Source organism: Podarcis liolepis (genome assembly GCF_965112155.1).
Source record: "Podarcis liolepis genome assembly, chromosome: 2".
Classification (NCBI taxonomy): domain Eukaryota; kingdom Metazoa; phylum Chordata; class Lepidosauria; order Squamata; family Lacertidae; genus Podarcis; species Podarcis liolepis.
The window spans coordinates 123,383,264-123,401,225 of NC_139555.1; the positions used below are offsets into that span (position 1 = coordinate 123,383,264).

Consider the following 17,962-nt stretch of genomic DNA (forward strand, 5'->3'; position numbering starts at 1 on the left):
CTCCTGGGGCGCCCCTGCAGCCCTCGAGGTCCTTTGCTCTCCCCACAGCTCTTTCGGGGCTCAAATGTGGGTGCAACCCCGTGCATGCTCCTCTCGCGGAGGGCTTCTCTCCCGCAAAGCAGCTGCTCTGGCACGGGAGCCCCCTCCGCCCCCCAAATATATCCCTCTTTCTTCCTACCTTGCAAAAGGCGCAGTCTTCCGCGCTGCAGAATCTCCTCCCTCGCAGCTTGTCAAATGTGACAGACGGAGGAGGAAGTGACGCTTCCCTCTCCCCCAGGAAGTCCTCTCTAGCAATATAATCGCTGCCTTTAACCCTTGAAGAGCCAGCGTCTCCCCCACCCCCCACCCCCATTCACCACCTAAACTGTATAGTGCTAAGGATATTGCGGATTCCGCCTATGGGAACCTCGCCTCTTTTCCTATCCCTCTTTTCCTACCTTGCAAAAAGCACAGTCTTCCGCGCTGCAAAATCTCCTCCCTCGCAGCTGTTCAAATGTGACAGACGGAGGAGAAAATTATTATTATTCCCCAGGAAGTCCTCTCTAGCAATAGAAACGCTGCCTTTAACCCTTAAAGAGCCAGTATTCCCCCCACCCCACTCCACCCTCCACCCCAAACTGTAAGGTGCTTGGGGACATTGCAGATTCTGCTTCTTTGTACCCCATAAAATAGGGTTGCTACCTTTCTTCTGGCGAAGTACAAGGCGGTTGGGGGGTGATTCCTCCCACCCCCCCCCCCAATTTGTTGCTGAACCGACTTGGAAGCAATCCATTACAATCTGTCGCAGCCCAACACGATGCCCCATCTTGCATTTCTCTCTCTCATCAGCATTCCAACAATTTCCTCTCCAACAATTTCATTTGTTCAACAGAACTTTCCCTCCGGTTGACAGAAGCGATTCCTTGGATCGCAGCTATGAATGCTGTCAGTTTAGCGTGCTTCCTAACCAAGTTGGATTTGTGAAAGTTTTATTTATGGCTGAGTAATACATGCACTTTATTGGTAACTGTTGGGCTGATTATATTTATTTTCTCATCTCATCTTGTTTTCAGTTTATAAATAGGTTCTTAAATTGTATTCTTACAATTCATTCTGCTCTATTCTAAACAATAGCTCAGCTCTTGCGGAGTTCCTAGCACATGTATGCTTTTATTTAAAAGAAAGGTTTCCATTTTATTTACTGCTTTCCAACCCAGCTCAGCCCCTGGCCTCTCAAGATCTTCCCTCCAAAACTTCGGAGGGGCTCCTCTCCACTCCCACTGGTTGCCCCCCATGGCTTTTCTCACCTCTGCAGGCTTGCCAGCTATGCCCCCTTCGGGACAGAGGTGACTTGGCAACTGAACTCCAGGCTCTGGCAAGTTCCAGCCTGAATAATTGCAATGTCTTCTACAGTGGTACCTCATGTTAAGTACTTAATTCGTTCCAGAGGTCCGTTCTTAACCTGAAACTGTTCTTAACCTGAGGTACCACTTTAGCTAATGGGGCCTCCCGCTGCCGCCGCCACATGATTTCTGTTCTCATCCTGAAGCTAAGTTCTTAACCTGAGGTACTATTTCTTGTTGGGCTGGAATAACGACAGGACAGACGAGTAGCAGGTGTCATGTGAGAGAGGCGTCGGCCGGGGCGAGCCCCGGGAACTCTCCTTTATTGAATATGACAAAACATTGCCACAGGTGTGCTTGTGGCTGATTGGTTGATACAAACACAAAGCAACCTGTTGCTGATTGGTTAACGTAAGTACAAGGTTGGACAAGGCGTGAATTACATGTGATCATTAATCACTTATAGATTAAAGGCTGAGAAACTAAACTGGAACCAGACAGGCATGAAACCTCCTAATTAAAGTATAACTAAAGATTAATATGACTAAAACAATTACTAATGATTGATCATAACATGAAAGAATATAATAAGTGAATTCCGTAGATGTGGTCAGCTGTGCATTAAGAACAGGTCATAGTGTCAGTGTAAAGAAATGAGGGAATGTCTTGGTCTTTGGAACAGGAACAGGTTGTGCAGTGTGTGTGTAAAAGCAGAGAAAAGCCTACAAGCAAGACTTCCCAGAATGCAAGAGAAAAGAAGAAATGCTTCCCCATAATGCAGTAGTTATATTCAGAAGGAGGACTTTCCTTTAATTTCTGACTTAGCAGAGTCTGTAACCTGAAGCGTCTGTAACCTGAGGTACCACTGTATTTTTTTAAAAGGCAGTTTTCTTCACTTTCTTCCTAAAATGGAGCTGTTTACTGCTTTAATTCTGCCCTGTTCCAAAAGTTTCCATTAGAGCTTTCAGGAAAGCTATGAAGAATTTACATGACTAGAAGTGCGTTAAGACAGTGTTTCCCAACCTTTTTTGGGCAAAGGCACACTTGTTTGATGAAAAAAATCTCACGGCACACCACCATTACAGCCCCGTGACGTCAGTGCGCAGCGTCACGCCGGGAGGGACGCACGAAAGTGAAAGTTTTCAATTTTTTTCCCTCCCCCTTGCCGGGGAACCTCCAAGCTTTGGGGGTGGGGGGGGAGGAGTCAGCAAAGCGAGGGACTGAGGGACGGCGGCAGCTGAGGCGGCGGCTGTTGTGGTGGCGGCGGCGATAGCGGGCGGAGGAGGGGGCGGCGGCGGGGCCGAGGTGGCCGGCGGCGGCGGGGGAGGTGGCGGCGGGTGGAGCAGGAGGGCGGCCGAGGCCGGTGACGGAGTAGGGTTGCCCGGGGCTTGAGGAGCCGTCGCCGGGAGTTGTTGCTGCTTTTGTTGCTGCTGCTGCCCGGACATGCCGGCCTCCTCCTCGTCCGCTGTCTCGCGCTCCTCCCTTTTGCACGCGCTGCCCTGCCGCCGCCCCATTGGCTGGGTCCTGTCAGCTGATCCTGTGTTATTTCCTGTGTGTGTGTGTGAGGGGAGAATGGAGAGAGAAACCTCGGCACCACCACCGCGGAGCCGCCCCCGGCTCGACGCGGATCCTCGCCGCCGCCGCCTCTCACCACCCGACTCGCCCACCTCCCTCCCACGGCACACCAGCCAACGTCTCACGGCACAGTAGTGTGCCGCGGAACACCGGTTGGGAAACACTACGTTAAGATTTTCAAAATGAAAACACTTAGGGGAACTCAATTTCCCCCTTCCCTTTTTTAAAAAAGATAGAATCATAGAATCATAGAGTTGGAAGAGACCACAAGGGCCATCGAGTCCAACCCCCTGCCAAGCAGGAAACACCATCAGAGCACTCCTGACATATGGTTGTCAAGCCTCTGCTTAAAGACCTCCAAAGTAGGAGACTCCACCACACTCCTTGGCAGCAAATTCCACTGTCGAACAGCTCTTACTGTCAGGAAGTTCTTCCTAATGTTTAGGTGGAATCTTCTTTCTTGTAGTTTGGATCCATTGCTCCGTGTCCGCTTCTCTGAAGCAGCAGAAAACAACCTTTCTCCCTCCTCTATGTGACATCCTTTTATAATCCAATATGGTTAAGAATATAGATAATCCAATATGGTTAAGAATATAGCATTTTTACTTATTCTATAAAGATGGACAGAAGCTGATGGTGTTAATCTGAATCAGTTGGCCTGCTTGTAACTAACAATATGTTGGAATGTTGCTTCAAAGCGTTGCTTCCTCCTGCAGTGGTTTATAAGCAAGGAATTTTATTATTTCTGAGTATGCATGTGTTTTTGTGCATGTGCATTGATAGGTATACCTGATTATATTCCACCTTTCCAGTGAAAGGTAACTACAACAGCACACATGTAACAAAATGTTTTACTCTGACCCCCACGATAATGCTCAAATATAATGCTTTAATTCATCTAGAAGTTACAAGGAAAAGGTGGGACACACCTGGAGGAAAGAAGGGAAATGCCTCATTACCAACTACAATCAAATTACCCAACTGCTACAAAACAAAAGCAATGAATCCTGGTCCGCTTTCAATAACTGTTTTGCAGGATCTGACCCAAGGTCCATGGATGGCACCATCTTGTACCCAAGAGCACCAGCCAGAAACCTGCAGGAGTTCAGAAGCAGTACATGATGCTCAGACCTGTCCCTGCCTTTCCACACAACATGCTTCCTTAGATAAGAGTGTGACCATATTAGGCCATCCTTTGGTCTGTTTTCAAAGATGAGATGAGCAAGAGTGGTGGAGACTGCCACTCCAATAGGCTTCAGAGAAGGGGAAGAGGAAGGGAGTATGGACCTAGAATTGCGGTGGTTTGAGATGGGACACACCGCAGAAGGAAGGAAGGAGCTGGGAAATAGTGGATCAACAGGAGCAAGATAGCAGGTGCTCCAGCCCTGAACAGAGACAGGAGCCTGTTGCGTTAGAAATATCACAGCAGCCAGTCTTCCGGGTTAGCGCGATCGACTAATGGCGGATTCCCTCCGAGCTCCGGAGGGAATCGGCTTGACAGGGGGCTGGGTCTTGCCGTGCCGGCGATACGGGGACCCTAAAAAACCACGGGCACGGAGCCCGTGGACATGGTGACTCGGCTGGCACAGTTAGCGCCCTCCCGACTCGTGAAGGAGCCTTTTTAAAGGCTACGGAACGGGTGCCGGGGAGCGGCGTGGTGCTGTGAGTCTTCTGCTTCCCCTGCCGAGCGTAGCCGCATGCCGTTTGTCGGGGAGCACTGACTTCTTCCTGCCAAAATTTGGACTTAAAATCAAGAGCAACAACCCGTGAGTAACTTGGAAATTGGACTATAAATAATTCAGTTTTGGATTTGGTACGAGCGGGGGAGGTGGGAAAAAAAGGAAGTCCGTCTCCCCCCTATTGTAAACAGCTTAAAGCAAGGATCTGTCATCTAAGGTTGCGAGAAGAACTGTTGTGATTGGATAAAAAATATAAATTCCACGGATTTAAAGGACTAAGCTAGTGTGCTGGAGGACAAGAGTTTATTTGTTTGGATCAAGTACCATCTTTCTCAAGCCCGGGAGTAACCCGTGAAAAGAGCCTGCTGAGGATTTACAGAAAACTTTTGACAGCTGTCAAACTAGCTGTCAAAGTTGGGAAAAACTGAAAGCTTAAATTTTAACCGGTTATATTGTTACAAAATATTGAAAGTAAAGAAAGATTGATACAAACAAATCTAACTTTTGGATCGGAAGGGAAAAGAACACAAAGTAACTAGAATCCCTCTAGAGGGGATTCTTGGACATTACAAGAATGGAACTAGGTCGGGAAATACGAGCTGACTTGCAAGAGCTTATCTTTCTCGTGGGAAAGCTGCGAGAGACGAGCGAGCGAGGCCATGTTTTGTGTACAAGCCCCACAAAACCGAAGTTAACAGAAAATATACCTATTGAGTTGGAAAGGGACTTGATGCTCAAAACACAGGCAGCTGGACAAGAAAAGAAACCAAAAATTGAAGAGGAGGAAAAGACACCTGCTGAACAGGAGGAGCAGAAAGAAGGGGTGGCTGAAATGCCACAGAAGATAAAAGAGAGCCGGAGACCTGCTAAGATGAACTCTAATTCGACCAAGGTGAAAGTGGGACCATTTGGGATATACAAATTCAAGAAGCAGAGTTGGAGCTCCATCTTTAAACAAGTAGGCATGGCTGGAAGAAGCATGGTCAACACTGAGAAGGTACCTTTTCGACCCTGGATGTTTAGCATGAGAGACTTTCGAAGAAGCCAGCGGAAAGGGACTGAGAGAGATTTGAGAGCCTCGGACATAAGATCACCAGGCTAAAAAGATGGACTAACTGGACTTTGGTTTGGGACTGAAACCGGGGAGAGAAGGGTGGGGGTTTAGAAGTCCAAAGGCGGCCTGATTCTCATTATGCAGTGTAAAAATTATATGTTTTTTATTATTATAAGAAAGGGGAATCCGTGGATGGGAATTAAGGACAACATTAGGAAAGGTATCTTTTTTCTTGTTTTTATATTTCTTGTTTGTTTTTTTCATATAGGATTAAGGTATATATTTTAAAAATTGTTGGATAAACTAAACTAAGGATAAGGATAATAATGATAAGGCATAAATTTATTACAGAATCATATTAACAAATCATGGTTAAGCAAATTAACAATTTATGATTAGGACATTAAGGACAAAAACTTGTTTGAACAAACAACTGGAGTTGGAATACAATAAGGGGAGGCGTGGGGAAGTCATGAAAAGAAGTTATTGAAAATGAGATCTAAAAGGTGGAATCTTTTTTGTTGTTTTTTGTGTTCTCTTTTGTTTTTCTGTTTTGTTATTTGTAACCTTTTGAAACTTTAATAAAGATTATTTTTTTTAAAAAAAGAAATATCACAGCAGCCAAGCGACACGATGTCTCTAGTATACTGGAGTCCCCTCCTTCCCCTACAACCAGGCGTGCCCTTCATCTCACAGAGCAGAAAGCCAAACAGACACAGAGATTTTCCATTAGCGGCCCCCGTAGACAACAGGAAGGGGCTCAAGGCCAGGAAGTAACTGCTGGGGGCAGGAACACTCACTCTAGGCAACAGCTCAGGTTTTTGAGGACATACATTCCATGTTTCTGTGTGTTTTTGTTGATTTAAATGAAAGAAGCAAAAGAAGCTCACAGCACCACTGATTTCACCAGGCAGGCAGCCAGCCAGCCCTGTAGTTGACGGCACCTTCGTGACAGCCGCTGTACCATTTCTCCCATGAGAATTATTGTATGAATTCCATGAAGTTTAGCAACAGCGGTGCTCTAATTAAAATGCTTTCCGCATTACAAGCATCTCAATATTTCTTTCCTCTTGATTCGCTTATGTAAAATGAGTTGTGAAATCTGACCAAATCTTTTCCCACACTCCAAGCATATATATGGTTTATCCCATGTGAGTTCTTTTATGAAAAGTAAGCTTAGATCCCTGTGCAAATCTCTTTCCACAGTCCAAACATTTATATGGTTTCTCCCGTGTGAATTCTTTGATGATATGTAAGGCTTGTGCTGTGAATGAAGTTCTTTCCACACTCAAAACAGGTATATGGTTTCACCCCTGTGTGAATTCTTTGATGACGTTCAAGGCTTGAGCTTTGAGTGAAGCTCTTTCCACACTCAAAACATGCATACAGTTTTTCACCTCTGTGAATTTTTTGATGTATATGAAGGCTTGTAACCTGGCTGAAGCTCTTTCCACACTCAAAGCACTTATATGGCTTCTCTCCTGTATGGATTCTGCGATGGCAAACAAGGTATGTGCAGTTACTAAAGCTCTTTCCACATGTCACACATTTATATGGTTTTTCCCCTGTATGGATTCGCTCATGCACAGTAAGGTGTGAACTCTGACTGAAGCTCTTCCCACACTCAAAGCATTTATACGGCTTCTCACCAGTGTGAGTTCTCTTGTGTGAACTAAGGTGTGAACTCTGGCTGAAGCTCTTTCCACATTCCAAGCATTTATATGGTTTGTCCCCTGTGTGGGTTCTCTTATGTGAAGTAAGGGTAGCACTGTGAGCAAAGCTCCTTCCGCACTCTGTACATTTATAAGATTTCTCTCCTGTGTGAATTCTTTGGTGCGATATAAGACTTGAGCCGTGAGCGAAGCTCATTCCGCACTCCAAACATTTATACGGCTTCTCCCCTGTGTGGGTTTTTTGATGCGAAGCAAGGCTTGCGCTGTGACGGAAGGTCTTTCCACAGTCCAAACAGGTATACGGTTTCTCCCCTGTGTGAAGTTTTTGATGTTCTGTAAGGTTTCTCCTGCGAATGAAGCTCTTTCCACACTCAGAGCACCTATGTGGTTTCTCCCTGCTGTGGACTACCTGATGTGTTGAAAGGTTTGAGTGGCGCTTGAAACTCTTTCCACATTCTAGGCATTGGTATGATTCCTGTCCTGCGTGAATTCTTTGATGTGATTTTAGGCCTGAGCGTTCATTGAAGCTCTTTCCACACACCAAGCATTTACACAGTATCTCCTCTGAGTGGATTCTGCAGTGTGGGCTGAGGCTCGATTTACCTTTGAACTTTTTGCCACACGAAGGGCTATCATTTGTTCTCTTCGCTTCATGCCTATTTCTTTCTGATGAGCCCCGAGAACCATTATTGCCCTGGTCATCACCTGCTAAAATTAAGGGAAAACATCAAACATTAAAAACTTCCCAATACAGGGCTGCCTTCGGACGTCTTCTAAAAGCTACGTAGTTCTTTATCTCCTTGACATCTGAAGGGAGGGTGTTCCACAGGGCTGGTTCCACTACTTCACTTCTTACTGTGACGAAACCAGCAGAAGACCCTCAGAGTTGGACCTCATTGTCCGGGCAGAACGAAGGAGGTGGAGATGCTCATTCAGGTCTACAGGGCCGAGACCGTTTTGAGCTTTAAAGGTCAGCACCAACCCTTTGAATTGTGCTTGGAAACATACTCTGAGCCAATGTAGATCCTTTAAGACCAGTGTTATATGCTCCTGGCAACTGCTCCCAGTCACCAGTTGAGCTGCTGCTTTCTGGGTTAATTGTAGTTTCTGAGTCACCTTCAAAGGCAGCCCCACCTAGAGCGCATTGTAGCAATCCAAGCGGGAGATAACCATAGCATGTAGCACAGTCTGTGTGCAGGTAGGGACTTAGCCTGTGATGGAGCTGGTAGACAACAGCCCCCAAACTCTGACTATGCCCATGTCACCATTAAAAAACATTCATGTCCTTTCTTTCTACCTTTTATCTCTGCTAGCCCGGAGCTCTGGCCCTGCAGCCTTCCTCGTTTTCTTGCCAGGTGGGCTTCCTCTATCCCAACATTTCCCCAGGTGCCCATCTCCACTCCCTGGAACTCACCAGATCTCTCTGAGGGTCCTGGAGGGGAACGGTCAGAGGTGGTGGGAGACAGCCTGACCAGGTCAACTGTCCATCTTCCTCCTTCCATCCTCGCTAGGTTTGCAGAATAATAAATAAATAAATAAATAATTTTTTATTTATACTCCACCCTTCCTGGTTCAGAAAACCAGTCTCAATGCAGCTAACAACAAATTTAAAACACTTAATTGATGCAACAAAAAACAGCATGGGGAGCCCTGCAGGAGTTCCCCCCAGGGCTCCCCACACTGCGGGTAGCAGAATGCCACCCGGGGGGCGGAGTGCCCTGAAGCAGAGCGCCCCTCGCGCCGGGCAGACATCGGCCAGCCCCACAAGCTCGGGGGACAGCAGGGAGGCGCAGCATCGCCATCCCGCTGTTCCTCGACCTTGTTCGGTTTCCCCGACCTGCTTTTGCGGGGGAAATAAAGGAAAAAAAAATTTCCTTTATTTCCCCCCAAAAAAACTAGGTGCGTCCTATGGGACGAAAAATACGGTACTTCTGCTGACTCACGCGCTCCGACATTTTCTTAGACCGACATTTCCTGGTTTGAGGAACGGAAATGAATTGCATAAGACTGACATAGACGGACATAGATTGAGAAGGGGGTCAAAAATCGCAGAGAGGGAGCGACTCAAACAGCGACATCAGCTGGTGAATAAACATTTTGCACTCTTTTGAAAAAGACGTTCCTCTAATAAGACATATAAGAGCAATTACAGGGTTTTTCCAAGATCTGCAACTAGTGAAGATCCCAAAGTGCTGCATCATAATCTGCTGAAAGAGACAACGTTTCATAAGGTTTCATCAGCTGACCTGCACTGACAGAAGGTCTCAGGTGCCAAGGAACAATCAGCGGTGCACTTTCGGGATCCTGATACATATCCTTTGCAGTCACATCCTGGCCCCTGACTTCTGATATGTAGGGCAGCAGAACACGGTTTGAGGAAAATGGCTTTGTGGGCTAGAGAGGGACTGCTGCCATGACCCACAAGTTTCTCACTGCTGACCTGGCAGCTTGGCTGCTGCAAACTGAGGGGAAATCTGTCTCCATACTGAGATGAAGCCCATTCAGTCCCTCATCTGGCAATTGCTGCAGCTATACCAGTGAGTGTCGGAAGATTCAGGACCCAACACAACATTATACTCTGAAAAAGAATTTTCTTCACACCACCATTCATGGGCATAGCCACGGAGGGGTGGAGGGCAGCCCCCCAGATCCGGTAAAACATTAGAAATACTTAACTAACTGGCCAATCATGCCACTTCTGCCCCCCTAACAAAAGGCCTGCCCCCCAAAAAAAAATCTTGCGCCCATGCCACCACTGAAAAACATTCCTTTTCTACCTTTCATCTCTCACAGCCCAGAACTCTGGCCCTGCAGCCTTCCTCGTTTTCTCGCCAGGGGAGCTTCCTCAACCCCAACATCTCCCCAGGTCCCCATCTCCATTCCCTGCCACTCACCAGATCTCTCTGAGGGTCCTGGGAGAGAACAGTCAGAGGTGGTTGGAGACAGCCTGGCCAGGTCAACTGTCCATCTTCCCCCTTCCATCCTTGCTAGGTCTGCAGGAGAATAATAATAATAATAATAATAATAATAATAATAATAATAATAATTTTTGTATCCTGCCCTCTCCGGCCGAGGCAGGGCCCAGGGTGGCTAACATCATAAAAGCAACACAATATGCATAAAAACAGACATCAATTAATTAAAATACATATTAAAATTAATTCAGACAAGTTAAAATATAAGCAGTTGGGAAATATCAGGTTGGAATTGAGAGTGGTTAATACTTGCCAGGACCAACTGTTTCCACTGATCATACAAGGACCTGTGAGCAGGTTGGGGGTCTCCTTAGGGCTTGTTTTATACAAAGGAAAGTAAGTCAAACTACATCCTGCCCAAAGGCCTGGCGGAACAGCTCCGTCTTGCAGGCCCTGCGGAAAGATGTCAAATCCCGCAGGGCCCTGGTCTCTTGAGGGAGAGTGGTCCACCAGGCCGGGGCCACGGCTGAAAAGGCCCTGGCTCTTGTCAAGGCCAGTCTAATTTCCCTGGGGCCCGGGATCTTCAAGGTGATGGTGTTAGCAGAAAGAGGCTGAAAGAGGATCAGTCTCTTGCATTGTTCCTGAGCTCAGAATCCTAAACAAGCTGCAGGTTCCTTGGGAAGGAGGGAGGGAGGGAGGGAGGGAGGGAGGGAGGGAGGGAGGGAGGGAGAAGTAAAAGGAGCCTCAGAGAAGCTGCAGGGATTCCTCTGCCCTAGATATTCTCCAGTCCCTGCAGAAGCCCAAATGGGGCATATATGTAAAATTTATTTCCCTGCCATCTGGTTGGGTTTCCCCAGCCACCCAGTGCGGCTAACAGCATATATAAAAACAGACCAAAACATCAAACATAAAAAACAGAAATATCCTATACAGGCAACAAACAAACCAATAATAAGAATAGCAACAACAACATGTTTACAGTTATACCCAAATTAAAATAACCACCGCCCCCTGAAGGGAGAGGGGAAGGGTTAATCATTAATATTATCTGCACATAGTAAATTCCTGCACTAAGCTTACTTCTCCTGTTGTGGTTAAGCAACTAGCAAAGACTGCAGTTGCATGCAAAATCTAAATCAGACAGGTCAAGAGGTCGTTTCCTGCCTAGCCAGCTAACAGAAACTGCTGCTGTTAACTGAAAACCGACCAGGCAAGCTGTTTGCTGCCTAGCGCTTCTGCTTTAGTAATGCAAGATAAGAAAAGACACGAAGGGGGTGCTTAGCTAGCAAAGAGACACGTGTACGAAGGAGGTGGGAGGGGGTGCTTAGCCAGCAGAAAGGCACACGTACAGGGGTAAGAGGAGGGAGTGCTTAGCCAGCAGTGCTTAGCCAGCAGTTCTTAGCCAGCAATATAGATATGCCCTAAAAGGGAATAAGTTGAAAACTTGCCAGCTGATTGGGGAAGTTTTGGGGGGAGGTCTGGGAGGTGGGTGAATGCTTTCAGGTATAAGAATGCTTACTGGACATAGTAAAGTACAGCCAGATTTCAGAAACTATTCTGCTGGTTGTCTCTGTGCACAGATCGCAATAAACTCTTTTCTCCAAAGAAGAAACTTTCCTGGTGCTATTTTAGTCTTTCTTCGGTCCTGGGGACGCGGGCAAAACGATTCCCTGGTGAAATAAGGCTTCGCCCCAACTAAACAATTAACCAACACCAACCCGATGAAAACAAAATAGAGGAACCAAAATCAGAACCGTTTAAAGCATTTTAGCCAGTTGCCCCAACCCAAGAGTTCTTCCAGCAATGTCCTAGTGGCCTCCCAGGAGCCTCTTTTGGCTGTTCAAGGTGAGCCTGGGCTCCACCCCCTTGGCCAGGTGGAATGGGCCTTGCACCCAGGCCTCATGGCATGGGGGGCATGGTAGTGACCTGAAAGTAGATCCCATTGAACGCAGTGGTTTTTATATCTATATAGGGCTCCTCTGCCTAGTCCTCCTCTTCTGGCAACATATTGGTGCATGCTCCAGGGGATAGACTTTAGAGAAGACCTCTTCCCTGCTTTCCTCCAAGTCAAGACCTTCTTGCATTGTATGTTCTCCTGTCTTTTCTGCTTGCTGGAGGGAGGAGTTCCCTCCAGCCCCCACCCATCCATTTCTCCTTCTCCACCCCAACCCCCTGGAACTCAGCCAACCTCTCCCAGCCTCAGAGGTGGGGAGCCCCAGCTCAGGTCCTTTCTAGCACCACAAATCCAGCTTCTTTGGAACTATTTTGCAGGACTCAGAAGTTTAAACAAGCTGCAGGTTTTGGGGGGTGAGGGAGAAGCAAAGGCGGCCTCAGAGCCCCTCCAGGGATTTTCTTCCCCGGATATATTGGGAGGGGAAGCCCACCCACAGTTTCCACAGTAAAACCTCCCCCCTTTATCTTATTCTTTGCTTCCACTCTCCATCCCTCCAAGTCCCTCTCTCCTGGAACTCACCAGATGTCTCTGAGGGTCCTGGGAGACAACGCTCAGAGGTTGCTTGGAGGGATGCAGGAGACAGCCTGACCAGGTCAACCGTCCATCTTCCTCCTTCCATCCTCTCTTGGATTGAAGAACTCAGAAGTTCCCGAAGAAGAAAAGAGAGCCTCAGAGGCCCTGCAGTCAGTTTCCTGCCCAAGACATTTTCCTGGTGAATGTGAAGCCATGCATGAAAAGTGGAGTCATGCCTGAAAGAGGATCTTCTTCCCACCACCATTAAAAACATTTATTTCCTTTCCCCCATCCCCACTTTAGGGGAAGGGGCTGTAGTTCGAGGGCAGAGCATCTCTTCCGCAGGCAGGAAGCCCCAGATTCAGTCCCCAGGCAGGGCTGAGACTCCGCGTCTGAAAACCCCGAAGAGCAATTGCTGCCAGTCCGTGTAGACAATAGTAGCCCAGGTGGAGCAAGGCTAAGTGTAGGCAGCTGACTGCGCTTGGAGCCCCCAGTTCTGCTGCAGCAGTTGCTGGTGGTGAGAAACTGATGACATTTTATGTCCAGTGGTTCTCCTCTTCCCATCCTTAAAGTCTTCCCTCCTCCATCTCTCCCAGCACCTTGGTTCCTTCCTAGGGCTGGTCTGCTATACAGAGAGACTGCGCCCTCCTTGGGGGCTTTCCTCCTGAACCCCCCCCCCCCAGACAGGGAAAGCATCGAAGATAAAAGAGCCCATGCCGTGTAGAGCTGAAATGAGTTTCCAGCTGACCCTGCCCTCCCCCCCCCCTCTTTTCCCAAAACATGAATGTCTCCCTCCTCCTCTTCCCAGAGCCATCCTGCCTCCTTTCCTTTTAGGCAGGGGGGTTTCCTAGCCCACCCTAAAACTGCCTCTTCCCCCGCCTGCTCTCCTCCTGGGGCGCCCCTGCACCCCTTAAAGCCTTTTGCACTCATCGCAGCTCTTGGGGGGCTGAATTGGGGGGGCAACCCCACGCATGCGCCCTCCCACCGCTGCCCCTTTGCAAAACTGCCCTCTCCCGGAAGGCTTCTCTCCTGCAAAGGAGCTGCTCTGACACGGGAGCCCCCTCCCCCCCCCCCAATATACCCCTATTTTTCCTACCTGGCAAAAAGCAGAGTCTTCCGCGCTGCAGAATCTCCTCCCTCGCAGCTTGTCAAATGTGGCAAACGGAGGAGGAAGTGACCCTTTTCCCCTCCCCCAGGAAGTCCTCTGTATTAATATAATCGCTGCCTTTAACCCTTGAAGAGCCAGCGTCTCTCCCACCCCACCCAAACTGCGTGGTGCTGGAGACATTGCGGATTCCGTCTTTGTGGGGACCCCACAAAGCGCCCCCCTCCCTTGGAGGGCACGCTCTCCTTTTCTCCCTGCATTTTCAGGGCGGTGGGATTTGCATTCTGCAGGGGGTCCGCTCCAAGGTTCACATGAGGCAGTTGTGGCATAGTGGTTAGAGTGCCCCTCTTGATATTAAGGGACGTTTCACAGATATTTTATGGCAAATGCAAAAGAATTCTTTCTCATCCCTGAGAAAGAAAAATAAGCACCCCACCCCAGACCTCCTAAGGCTGTTTTCTGCAATTTCAAAACCATGGTGCTGGAAAAAACCATATTGAAGCCATGCCCACCTCACAAAGTTACTGAGAAGATATAAAGGGCGGGAAGGGCACAGAAAAACACTATAAGGATGTGCAGTTTTGGTCACAGCTTAGCCCACCTCACAGGGTTGTTGTTGTTGCAAAGGTAAGAGGCGAGAGGAGAAGCCAGCAAGAAGCGGCTGGTGCAAATGCATCATTTCAGCTTCACAGACCCAGCAGAGACACAAAACCGGTGCCAAGCTCACCCTGCTCCATCACAATCGCTTAGCTGCAAAATTGCACAGTCCTGATCCTTTACAGGGGGAAGAAAACACCGAAAAAGTAAAAATATATACAATTGATTTGCAGGCACAGAAGGCAGAGAGTTTTAAAGCTCTTTTTGCACAGGGCAGAGAGCTTTAAAAACTTGGGTGGGGGTGGGGGCAGGACGGGGGTCTAAGAGCAATCCGGCTGCTGGTTCCAGAAGGCAAGGATGGTCCGATGGATTCATTCCCAGGGGTTTGTCCTGACCATATGTGATTTCGACTTTACACACCTATCACCGAAATGTAACCCCTGCAAAAGTTGTGTGTTGAACTGTGCACCCTATACAATAGTTTATTGTCACAACTCTCAGCACCCTTAACCAGCAAAACAAGCTCCCAGAAATCTTAGGGGGTTTCATGGGGCTTTGGATATGTGGTGTGAATGTGGCCTAGCAGATTTGTGCTTTGTGTGTGTGTGTGTCTCCCATCAGATGGCCTCCATACACACGTTGGAAAGAGGCACACATTGATTAAAACTGTGCATCATAAAGTGGTACTTCGGGTTAAGTACTTAATTTGTTCTGGAGGTCCGTTCTTAACCTGAAACTGTTCTTAACCTGAAGCACCACTTTAGCTAATGGGGCCTCCTGCTGCCGCCGTGCCGCTGGAGCACAATTTCTGTTCTCATCCTGAAGCAAAGTTCTTAACCTGATGCAATATTTCTTGGTTAGCGGAGTCTGTAACCTGAAGCGTATGTAACTTGAAGCGTATACCACTGTAAAATCACATATGTGCAGGTGCTCAAAATGATGTCAAACGCATGCGCGGAAGCGGCGAAAAGATGAAAACGCAATTATATAAAATACATTTTGGGGTTTTGAATCAATAGTCAGATAGTGGATCTTATTCTAAATGCCCCAGCTAAAAACCTTGCAAATTTTGATGTCACTTGCTCATCTTGGTCTGCTGAGAGAAAAAAACACTGTGACAGTGGCTGGGAGACCAGGAATGGACAATAAAATAGGGGTGATAACCTCACTCTTAAAATATTTATAAAGAATGCAAACCAGAAGGACATGCGCCACTGATTCGGTACTGCCATCTCCACAGGGACATAATCGTTTTTCGTGTGGAATTTGTTGGAATTGTCCCTCAAGTACAACCGAAGGCAGTATATTCAATCTTGTGAGAGTAAATGCGCATCTATATTTTATAATTGCTACGTTATGCAGATAGGGTGCAGTAGAGTCAAAATGGGTATATCTCTGCTGCTGATGTTTTTCCTACCGCAACCTTGCGCAATAGGAATGTTGTCCCAATGTTGTCATTCCAGCGTGGTTCAGGGCGGACCTGAAGTCACAAGATTAAGTCCTCCTCAACTCAGCTCCCCCTCCATCCCACTTCAAGATAAACAACAGGCCTCTCCTTTTAGTTGATCAACAACTTTCAAACATTCACCATTTTCTTCTTTGTCTTAGACGGGAAGGGTTTTTCTCTCCAAGCATTCGGGGACCACTGCTATTCATGTGCCCTTGTGAAATTCCTCTCACCTCCATGGTAGCGTTTTTTTGTTTAGCCAATGTCCTTCCTCTTAAAAATAGGTTGTATGTCAACACCTCCTTAAATCCACACTTTTTTTGGTGGTGGTGGGGTTAAGCTCTAGTTTCCCAACGACATCAGTCAAAACAAGGTTCTCCCCACCTTCTCTCCTTTCAAACCACATATAGCTTCTAGTGTCCACATCTCCTCCAGTGCACAGCCAATAAAATCCAATTATAAGCTTTTGATGGCGGTCCGAGGGGGTTGCATCATGGCAAAGGTGATGACCCAACTCCTCCATCTGCCCCCATGCTGATCTGCACGGGAGTGAGCTGTTGAGGCGACCGGGGTCAGCCTGCTCCCTCGGGCCAGCCTGCTCCCTCGTACCCCAGGTTTCCAGGAAAGTTTAAACCCTTTCGTTCCCTACCCCTTCATTTGTGCCTGCCTCCAATGTCGAGGGAGCTACCGCCATGGTGCAAGACCAGAACTGGAAACTCAAGGTCAAAGAATAATACAAATGTAGTGTTGGAAGGGACCACAAGAATCATCTAGTCCAGGGGTAAAGGTAAAGGGACCCCTGACCGTTAAGTCTAGTTGCGGATAACTCTGGGGCTGCGGCGCTCATCTCGCTTTACTGGCCAAGGGAGCCAGCGTACAGCTTCCGGGTCATGTGGCCAGCGTGACTAAGCCACTTCTGGCAAACCAGTGCAGTGCATGGAAACGCCGTTTACCTTCCCGCCAGAGCAGGACCTATTTATCTACTTGCACTTTGATGTGCTTTCGAACTACTAGGTTGGCAGGAGCAGGGACCGAGCAACGGCAGCTCACCCCGTCACGGGATTCAAACCGCCAACCTTCTGATAGGAAAGCCCTAGGTTCTGTGGATTAGACCACAGCACCAACCGTGTCCCAGTCCAGGGGTAGTCAGCCTTTTTATACTTACCGCCCACTAATGCATCTTTCTTAATGGTAAAATTTCCTTACCGCCCACCAGGACTTGATGGAAGGAGGATTCCGAACCCCCTACTGCCCAGTTAGAATCCTGAAATGCCCACTAGTGTGCGGTAGGAACCAGATCAACAATCCCTGATCTAGTCCAACCCCCTGCAATGCAGGAAAAACCCGACCTCTGCTGAAAAACCTTAAAAAATGAAGGAGAGTTCACCACCTTCCAAGGTAGCTCATCTCACTTGCAGTCAGAAATTTCTTCCTAAAGCTTAGGATTAGATGTATTTTTACTCCTTGCATAAAATACAGATGCAGGAAGAGTCGGAAAGCCAGGAAGTAATTGTAATCTCTGTATTTACGTGAATTTAAATGAAAGAAGTGAAAGAAGCTCTCTTACATAACTGGAAAAAAATTACAGAACTGGAAAAAAATATTACAAAAAGACAATACCAATAAAGAGTACAAATTAAGAAGGGGGAAAGAAAAGAAAACTTAAACTATCTATTGTTATTATTAAGATAAAGATAAAGAATATGACATAAATTTGAGATTGCAATTTCATGTTACCGTAAAAAAAAAAATCTCATTATCATTAAACCCAACCTCCCATTTATTCCTTAGTTCTTTCTAAATAACTTTACTGCCATACCAAAATATTATTTTTTATATTATTTTTACAGTTTTTTTGTTGTTTAGTCGTTTAGTCATGTCCGACTCTTTGTGACCCCATGGAACAGAGCATGCCAGGCACTCCTGTCTTCCACTGCCTCCCAGAGTTTGGTCAAACTCATGCTGGTAGCTTAAAGAACACTGTCCAGCCATCTCGTCCTCTTTCGTCCCCTTCTCCTTGTGCCCTCCATCTTTCCCAACATCAGGGTCTTTTCCAGGGAGTCTTCTCTTCTCATGAGGTGGCCAGAGTATTGGAGCCTCAGCTTCATGATCTGTCCTTTCAGTGAGC

At 47.3% G+C, this 17,962-nt stretch overlaps 1 protein-coding gene and 1 long non-coding RNA gene across 2 annotated transcripts in view; one reads left to right on the forward strand and one right to left on the reverse strand.

Moving 5' to 3' along the window:
- Positions 1-17,962, forward strand: part of LOC310702139 — a 103,935-nt gene that overhangs the window by 8,998 nt on the left and 76,975 nt on the right. The window lies entirely within an intron of this gene.
- The window catches only part of LOC310701149 (uncharacterized protein), a 116,024-nt gene that overhangs the window by 6,046 nt on the left and 92,016 nt on the right, over positions 1-17,962 (reverse strand). Inside the window, exons 8-10 of the mRNA XM_083491512.1 lie at positions 12,692-12,796; positions 10,198-10,296; positions 8,718-8,810 (exon numbers count right to left, since the gene is read on the reverse strand). Coding sequence (XP_083347638.1) covers positions 8,718-8,810; positions 10,198-10,296; positions 12,692-12,796 — 297 coding nt within the window. The remainder of the gene's footprint in view (positions 1-8,717; positions 8,811-10,197; positions 10,297-12,691; positions 12,797-17,962) is intronic.